This window comes from Morone saxatilis, unplaced genomic scaffold, assembly GCF_004916995.1.
Source record: "Morone saxatilis isolate NCDOM2014 unplaced genomic scaffold, NCSU_SB_2.0 Contig22, whole genome shotgun sequence".
NCBI lineage: Eukaryota > Metazoa > Chordata > Actinopteri > Moronidae > Morone > Morone saxatilis.
Genome location: NW_023339785.1, coordinates 24,725,325 through 24,735,288, shown reverse-complemented (window position 1 = coordinate 24,735,288; position 9,964 = coordinate 24,725,325). Strand labels below are relative to the sequence as shown.

Genomic DNA, 9,964 nt, shown 5'->3' with positions numbered 1-9,964 from the left:
GTTTTTTGCTTTAAAACAATCTGACGTGTATTTTTCACTTTCAGGAGAGAAGCTGTGGGAGGTGCAGTGTGATTCTCCGACCTTCACTGTCGCCTGGCACCCCAAGAGGCCGCTGCTGGCCTACGCCTGCGACGACAAGGAGGGCAAATACGACAACAACCGGGAGGCGGGCACCGTCAAACTGTTCGGCCTTCCCAACGACTCCTGAGACGGGTCAGCCGAGGTTCTCCTGGAAGAACTAGTTAGCTCAAATTCCTTATGATCAGTCAGACCTAAAGAGAGAGCAAAGTAAAGGAAGGATCACATGGACACATGAAAGGAAACATTGAAAACATCTGGGCACAGCCTCACAGATGCTCCTGCTTGCTGATGCAGCAGTAACCTTTCGCCACCAGCAGATGGCGCAGCTGTCCTAAGTTTCCTTTAAAAGGGCCTGCTTCCGTTTTTATACGCAGATAAAAACACAACTCCCATTGCTGTAATATATTGTTTTTATGTTAAATATGCATTGTGTTTTGATATTAAACTTGGTCTCTTTATAAATCTTGTGTCTGGAGCCCTTTTTATTAATTTTTGTTTTTTTATGCCATATTAATGATAGATAGATAGATAGATACTTTATCTATCCCGAGGGAAAAGTCACATTAATGAACTTCTCTGAGGTGCAAATTCAGATTTTTGAGGTGCAATGGCTTCTGGAATAAATTCAGTTTCAATCTAATGTAGAAAAGGAACTGTTGTGTGTGCCTGCTATCAGTATCAATCACATGCGTTAATGTGTATTGCTATAAAGCCTGTGTAAAGCTAGAGTCTCTAATTACTGTGGACCTTGATCCATCCCTGCCTGCCTGCAGCGTGGGAGTGTGTGCTGGATTATGAAAGGAGGAGGTGGGAGGAGGTGGGAGGGGGAGATGAAATCAACATGTACACAAACACAAAACCCCGCAGCCCCTTTATTCACACACACTGGCACCCAGAAAACACTGCAGCCTCTGCACCCGAGCAGCAGATTGATGTATTGGTGTTACTTATTAAATATTAAACACAGTTCACCGCTCATATAATGGAGGGTTCCTCTTTCACTGCAGCTCCAGAACATCAGTTTTGTTCATGTTGTAACTCTTTGTTTGGTTTCTATGTGACTGGCTGCTTGGGCTGATGGTTCTCCACTTACGTACTCCACAAACCGATGGGTGACGTCACAATAGGTTCACAGTTGGTTGAAAGTCATATATTGTTCAAACACATCAGCCTCCTCAGCCTCCGTAACTTTATGTACAAGTGGGCGTGGTTCGGACTCTTCGTCTCTGAACAAGGAATTGACTCTGACCAGCACTAACCCTAAATCAACCATCACCTGTCTGTCTGAGCCGTTTCCTCTTGACCACTTCATCCTCCATTTGTCGTGACAGACGCACGCAGTGTGAGCCCAGATCCGAGGCCCTCGGCCTGGGCCTGTGACAGGTGGTCGCTCCCTTTCCCTGGAGCCTCGGACAGCAGGCGGCAGGATGTTTTCGCCTCACAGCTTCCTGTAATCTTAGGAAGGATGTCACAAGGCACTCCTCAGGCCCTACTTTAATTAATTTGAATTTGGTTCCACACCACATGAGAGCTGTGCTGTCCAAGAAGCGCACAAAAGCTTCCTGTGGGGTGAGGGCTGACTCACCTTTGTTGGTAATTGCATGGACGTCTTCCAGGTAATTAATTCATTTGTGAATATGTGTGGCGATCAGTTGGGTACAACTTGGTGTTTTCACTGCTTCAAAATACCTCAGAATGTGGGGGAACAGGACAGACCCTTTGAGAGCCAACGTGCACATCAGTCGAGTCAAGCACCTGTTGTTGAATTTAGCATTGTGGCCGGATGTAGCTGGATGGCCCTTGAGCGTGTCATCCCATCAGTTTCCCCGCTGATCCCAGCTGTTATTTATTGTAGCTGAGACATTGTGAAGAGGTCGGTCAATATCCATGGACGTGATTGCCAGCGAGCATCTTGGGATGATAAATCAAATACAGCTGCCTGCAGGGTCTCCTTCATCTGCTGGTCTCGTTGGATAGGCAGGAGAGTCTATCTGATTTGACTTTTAATGGTCTGATCTACATGGAGCAACCTCACCGCTCCACTTACCGCTGGCCTATAAATCGCTGCTGTTTTGGCACTTTGATGTGGCTCTAAAGCTCAGTGGATAAAGAATGGTATTAAATACTGCTGGTAGTGATAGCAAAGTCAGAATAATACATTTAATCTGAAAACTGTTAGGTATGTAGATGGTGAAGAGCTACCAGGACAAATCTGTGATATTCTCTGTTGATAAGTGTTCCTCTTCTCTTACTGTAACAACAGTGAGTCAGTCTACACCACGTTTTCTCAACATATTGTAACTGAAGACCCACTTCTGATCAAAAAGGACCACCTTCCTAAATAGGGAAAAAAAAAACAGGAAAAAAAAGTTGTAAGAGCATGTAACCACATTCAACACACTGCCCGCCATCACTGCAAAAACAGCCCTCCTAGAAACAAGCCCAATATTCTTAAATATAATAAAATTTTCTTGAATTTAGCAAGAAAATTTGACACTAGGGTAAGCCTGTTTTGCTTGGCTAGAATTCTTAAAACCAATTCATAAAAATCAGTCACTGAAAGGCTGTAATGGACCTTAATGTAAGGAAGTTGTGCTTATTACAAGCATTGTTATTTAAGATTATTAAAGTAAGTATTTTGGTCACTTTATTTGCACCTAAATCTAAGACACAATTTCTTCAAACAGCATAACAAAAATAAAACAATGAAAAACTATACAGCTGCTTCATTTCCAACATTGAAGACAACTTTCTCTTAAAATGAAATAATCTGGATACTGGAATATGATACAACCATTGTTGTTACTGGTTAAATCAAGCTCAATATTAGCTGTAAGATCTTTTTAAGACAAAATTATTGATATATTTTCTTAAAAGCCAGATTACTTTTCTAATGTAAAACATGCTTGACAAGATTATTTTTCCTTTTAGACAAAAAAACAAGACTCCCGTTTTTCAGTGATCATGAATCCAAATGTGATGTATTCAGGCTCCTCACTACACGTTTTGGAGCTTCAACTGGAGCCAGTTGTGTCCCTGATTATGTGTCGGGATTGGAGTGGTGATGTTCAAACATACCTTGTTTCAATTTGACACTTTTTATATCTGGGAATTGTTTTTTAAACACATTTCGATATAACAATAACTAGCTTTGTTAATTACCAAAAACTGTAATATTTGGCAGTACCACTACCTCCACAGCGCACTAGACGGCGCTCTTAGGCCCAGCAATGGGCCAAAAGTGTCTCCATTTGCTGTTCAATGCTCCATTACAGATAAAATGGATAGTTGGAATAACTCCAGCATGAAATTGTGCAATTTAATGTAACTTGATGTCAGAGTTCAAACAACCCTAACTATTGGTCTAAAAGATAATATTGCTAATTAGAGGTGGCCTTAAGGCTGGAGAAGTGAGCTTTTCACCGGAAGGTAAGGCTAAAAACAGTTTGTTGCCGTTCTCACATGAAAAATTGACTTTTTAGAGACACATGATTCTCACATGACAGCCACGATACAAACATATGACGATCTTATGGAATATGATGCACTGCTGTAGATTAACAGTATATAAAATAGTTAAAATGAGCTCAACCTTAAACTCCTACAGCAGTAAAAATGAATCCAAAAACATCAAATACACACTAACAAGGAGCATTTTACTGACTTTTATTATACTACAAGTATATTTTAATAATTATTTTGCTGCTGCTGCAATCTAACAGCCTTTTAATGTTAATTTTGTCTTAATGTGCTTCACATTTCAAACATACAACAAGTGGAACAGTGTCAAATGTGAGCTTGCAGCCTAAATCCGGTTTCACGCTGATCAATATCCTCATTCATTGAACATCCACTTTTCCCAAGGTGATCGTCCTCAGGCGGAGCGCAGATGTGCTCAGGCATGCTGGTCAATCCATTCAGATACTAATGCTTTCAGACAAGGTGTATGTGTGTGTAAGTGTGCGTCTGTTCGGACATGTGCACGAGTGTATCATTGACGTGGTATTTGTGTATTTACCCCTGTGTGTGTATGTGTGTGTATTCATATGTGTGTTAAGGAAGGCCAGCTGCATGCGGAGAGATAATCAGACCCACCCGTCCATTTGCTTCAGTCAAACCGAATTAGTCTCTGGATCTGTTAAAGGGCACTCCGGCCATTCTGGATAATTGCTGTGCTGCATTGACCGCAGGCTTCCTCATTGATTTTTGGAGTTTTGGTGAGATGAGAATCTTTGATGCTTGGTCACTCGCTCTCACACTCCTGATAGGTGACAAAATGTGCTTTATTTCAGCTCGAGGGGAGAAAAACACAACACGACCAAAAGGCTATTTAAAACTGAAAAACTGCTTCTCCCTGATAACGTGAGTGCTCCAGACGGTTGAGGAAGTCGTCATTGGAAATTGATTGGCACTTTTAAAAAAATACTTGGTGGTTGGACGAACCATTTGTCTGTTTGTTACGGACCAACTTCAACCAAGCAGGTCAACAAACCATATAATGTAGTCAAACTCTGACCGAAGGCAGTCGGGGGAAGAGTGAAAACATCTTTTTAGAAATAATTCCCATGGGATAATTAGTTTTGTTATTTCATCATCTTACAAGTCCAGCTTGATTTGAAATGTCTTGGAAAGAAATATGATATGATTAACAGAAATTATTTACTGAAAAGTTTAAAATGGTTTCCACACTCACTAAGTTTTGAAGTTTTTGCGAAGTAGTGTGCAGAACAACGATTAGCACAAAGTAGCAACTGGGATTTTACAGATTACATCTGTAATACAAATCACAATATAAATGCTATAATCTGGCACCCTGGTCATCTTTAATATACAGATTCTTTTAGGATTGGGGAGCAGAGATGCACAAGATTAACATTTCTACTATTTTTTCTAAAGTAAAATGATATTTGCCTGAATAATGAGGTCTGTATTAGGGCCTAAAACCAAACTTAAAGCTGCATTTATTGCTCTTTAAAGTTCTGGCTTTCAGCTTTGAAGTGAGTCTCGTTATGTCTGTGTTTATACACTGCAGCATTACTTCATATTGTTAATTTTCATTGTCTTTATTGTAACAAATAGCTGTCTAGCTAATTGATGACCTCATTTATGACTGACTGATACAGAGGACATGAAGCTGAAACCGGATCTGAGCGGCCTCGTCTATGTTTCACACAGGCCTCGTAAGGCAATTATTGGATGGAGAGTTAATTGCTGTCTCCAGATTACAATGATTGATTTTTTGAAATAGGACCTGTGGTGAATCAAAGCCGTGCAAAGATGCTATTAAAAGGGGTTATTTTTCAGTTGCTACAACCCTTTTTTTTCTTTCAGCTCTCACTTACATTCACATGAATAATATATGCCCAAAAATGACTAAATTCCCCCATTTTCTCTCTTGTGCATCCACCTGAAGATCTCCAGAACCTTAAAATTGTATTTTTATGAACTGAATAGCATCTGCAGTATCAAAGGTTTTCTAATATGAACATCTGACAGCTACAAACTCAGTCAGGGAGAAAAAGGGTGTCACTGAAAATGTTTATTGTTATTGTTTACCTCAGTAGTCGCTGCAGACATTAATGAAGAATGTAGGATATGCATCAGGTGAGGGCATTTTACACAATTCATTTGGCCTCTCATTATTGAATTTGAATGAAGCTGGTTTGTTTTTTGGACAGATGAGTCACAGGCGACCTTTCAGAAATCCAGAATGTTGTTTGCTAATATTTCCACAAATCTTCAGGTTTCTTCTGTCCATTTGCATCAGAAAGATTTATGTCCTCTGCTCTATAAAGGCGGTCTTTAACCCTTCGAGTATGGATGTTCATGCTTGACATTTAGGAATATTATATTTATCAAAATAATAGCTCAAAGGTCCTCTAACTATCTGTCAGAGCTCTCAAACGCCGTAGCACTTGGAGCGGTTCAGCATATTTGATGTACTTTTTTTGCCATTTCTTCAAGGTTGTATTCTCATAGTAGTTGAATGCACTTATTGCAAGTTGCTTTGGATAAATAAATATAATGTTAGGTTTAGAATCGCCTGCCACAAAAGCTGGCTGAGAGGACTATTCTATCATTTTTAATAGTCTTTCATGCTTCTAGGTTGTAGAACGTCCTCTTTACAAATAGATGTTATTTTGTATGAAGGGTTCAGAGGACAAAACACTGTACATGGGTTCAACCAGACTGACATTTGAAAGGGCAGGAAGGGACAAAGATCCCTCTGAGCTACAGTTAGATAAAAACAACAGAAATCCGCAGCCATTGGTAAAAGAAACGGGAACGTTTGACCCAAAATCTGTGCAGATTCAAACAGGAGCAGATTCCTTGTTTCAGCGTCAAGCGTTCAAGTGCACAATAATGCCTATAAAAAGGCTGCAATGAACGGGCATGTTGATTTCGCAGAGCTATCTGAAAACTTCAAAATAGAAATAGAAGGTTAGGCTCAGGTTAGCACAGTTGGAACTGGATCACAGAATATCAGCTGAACATACTATCGACTGATCGCAGTCTAAACCTGTTCAATATAACCACCGTTGTGGTTCAATAATGCTCTCTGGTCACGTACACTGTTTAATGATCATTATTCAGCCTGATTGTGTACAACACAGTCCCTCCAGGAAGTTGCGAAGTTGCTAATGTAACAATTAATTCAACCAATACGTTTACGACACCAAACTAATAGTGATTAGCAAGTTGCCTAATGAATTATACCAAAGAAATCGCAACTATTTTTGCAACTTTCCCTTTTTCTTACAACTTTGTTGCAACAAAAATGCCTGAAAACATGAAATCATTCATTGCAATTTTTAGGCCAAACAATCCCAGAAAAGGGTGTACTCTCTCTTGGAATCTCCATTTTCTTTTTTTAAATGACACAATAACTTGCATATGAAGCATAAACGTGAGCCAATCAAAGCAAATCTGGTGCTGTTGTGGAGGTGGAGGATGGTGGCAAACAAAGACTAGTGGGTGCGCTGGGCAGCTTCTGTGTGAATGTGATGGAACAGGGCCTGAAAAAGAACATGTTGCTCCGTCTAGTTTTGCTGAATAAATGGAGGTAGAGAAGAGACGTGTCATATTTATCTCCACCTGGAGAAACTGTATAGGAAGCAGCATGTGTGTGCTCAGCAGACCATCCCTGGATAAATAAAGGCTACAGCTGCAGGTTCACCGGACTCTGAGAGTTTATCACAGACAACAATACAAGACGTTCAGGTTTCTAATTTGTGGTTTTGACCTTGGGGAATAAGCATCGAGGTCGCAGATTACTGCTTTAACTAGAAGTGCCATAGTCAGGACTTTTCTTTCTGGAGAGGCAGTGAACTGCTGACAGCGGCAACGCTCGGCTGGCTGAGCCAAATGCTCCGGATAAAGACAAGAAGCATGAGGACACACACACACACAAACACACACGAGCAGAGGAGAGAGCTGCACAAAGTAAAGAGGGAAGGATAATAGAGAGAGGGAGAAAAGTGTGGACAGCAGCATCCATCTTACAGACAGTAGATTTTACACTTTTATTTCTTCCTCTCGCCCAGTTGATTAACAGCGAGTACTTCGGTCATTTTTCACTCTGCAAACTAGTTCAATAACCCTTGTTTTGAGATGGAGGAAGAGGTAATAATAAAGAAAATGCTGTTGAATACAAACTATTAGAGTCCTGTGTGTACTGAAAAACTTAAACAAGGTTAATATAGAAATGCACAATTCTTTTCAGTGTGTTGTGTTGTAGTTTGTGTTGGGATTTTGACCAGGCCACAGTCCTCAGTGAAATGAGGTGCACCCGTGCAGATAATTAAGGGGGTGGAGCCACGATGTTAAGACAGGAAGAAGCCTGCTGCGGTTAAGGTGACAATCATGTGTTGTGGTCACTGACTGGGGTAGTTCAGCTGCCTCCAGTGTACCTATGGACATGCCGTGATGCATTCGTGGGGGAGGAGAGAGAAGGATCGAGTGATCGACACCAGGTTGTATAATGAAATTAAAGTTGTAGTTCTTTCATACTACACATAGAAAAAGATCATCAAATTGATAGAATAGCATAAAAATAAAATAAATCAATATATACAGTTATTTATATACAAATATATTTTGACATGATCAATTGATCATCAATTATGGCTGTTACAATCTTTTATTTTTCTGGAACCAGAAGTGACCATATTTGGACGAGAGCGTGGAGCTGAGGAGGCATACGCATCGCTACGCCTGTTACTGCTAGTTGGGTGGCGCTTGGTTTGGATCTTCCGTCTCCGAGCAGGAAGAAAATGGCGGCCTGCTGCATCCTTAACTTTATCATGTTACACAAAAGGTATGTTTGTGAACAGATTTGAGGAGAGAAATAGTCAACGCACTAACAGAATCTGGATCCATATTTGATCAGCACTGCCTAGTTTGACAGTTTGATCTGAGTTTCGAGTTTTTCAGAAGGTAGCCCCGCCCTAAAGCATNNGACGGACTCACTGAGAATGAGCTGTCAATCACAAGGTAGCCCCGCTCTAAAGCATACCCTGCTTTATGAACATCATGCTGTATGGAAAAGACCAAAAAGTCATCAGGAAACAGTTCACTGAGCTCATAAATCAAGAGAGAAGTCGGGACATTTGCTCATATGATTAAATACAATCTGACTTCTTGTGTCGCCCTCTGCTGGCCATATTTTGCCTGAAGTGGCACAGTTTTCTCTTTTTTTGAAGTTGGAATTTCTTTCTTGAATCAAACTCGACACACAAATCCAACATTTATCAACAAGGAATTCCTACTTTAACCCAATCACTCTCCGTCATGTTTTCTTTCAAACTCAACATTTTACAAGTTGTTTCCTGCGACCACTGCCCTTCCTCCGTCTCCTGTTTTACCGCCATAATGAGAAAGAGACGCTGCAGCAATTCATTTTATCTCTTCTTCTCTCAACTATTTCCAACAAATCAAGCAACTAACAACAATGATGGATCGTTCAGCGAAGCAGGAGCGATGGCTCGTTCACAGATGATAAACTGGACTCCTCTCTGTGACTAATGGACTAATCAGAGCTGTTACACAGTACCGCAAAGGAAGAGGAAGAGGAAACAGAGAATAGTGAACACAAATATAGAAGCTGCTTTAGTCAACCTGTCCGGGAGCAGATGCTCAGAGAGAAGTTAACCTGGGTTTTAATGCAGGTTGTGACACATTCTGGGTCTTTCACTGTCTTTGTCTTCATTATTTTGTGATGAAGGGTTATAATTACTGTCTCGTTTGCTCATTTTCCCACCCTGTTATTGATTCCTATGTTACCCAGAATGCCAGTCTGTGTTGTTCTGTAGACAGCAGAGAGAACAGTGACACCTCTCCAAGTTTAGTTGAAAGCAGTTTAAATAACTGGATCGACTGTAAAGCTCTTGGACCGAGATTGAATCCATCGGACAGCTTCACTGTTTTATTTTGAATACTTTATGACTGCTTTTACTGTGGCGGGAAGGAGGAGGAATTATAGAGAAGGAGATAAAGGAGGGAGAAGGGCGGTGAAGAGACAATAGAGGAGGAAGAAAAGATGGAAGAAAAGCAAAAATAAGAGGTGAAGAAAGGAAGGTAGGAAGCAGAGAAGCAGTTATAAAGGTAGAGAAGGGAGAAATTAGGGGCAAAAGGAAGGAAGTTAACTTAGGAGAGAGTATGGAAAGACGCAGAGGGAAAGAAAATTAGGGCGAAGGGAAAAGTAGCTAAAGAACAAAGAAGGAAAAAAAAGGAAGGAGATAAAGTACTGATACTTTTTCACAGCGACAATCAACTGAAATAAATCAAGAATGCTCATTCTTCACCCTGAAAATAGCAGGTTGACAAAACTCCCGATCCACTGGAGCGTCTCATCTGTGTTTAATTTTAATTTAATTTAATTTAA

The 9,964-nt window shown here is 40.5% G+C and overlaps 1 protein-coding gene across 1 annotated transcript in view; it reads left to right on the top strand.

Moving 5' to 3' along the window:
- Positions 1 to 543, top strand: part of thoc3 (THO complex 3) — a 3,302-nt gene extending 2,759 nt beyond the window's left edge. The window contains exon 6 of the mRNA XM_035668704.1: positions 45 to 543. Coding sequence (XP_035524597.1) covers positions 45 to 208 — 164 coding nt within the window. The 3' untranslated portion in view covers positions 209 to 543. The remainder of the gene's footprint in view (positions 1 to 44) is intronic.
- The last annotated feature ends 9,421 nt before the right edge of the window (positions 544 to 9,964 follow it).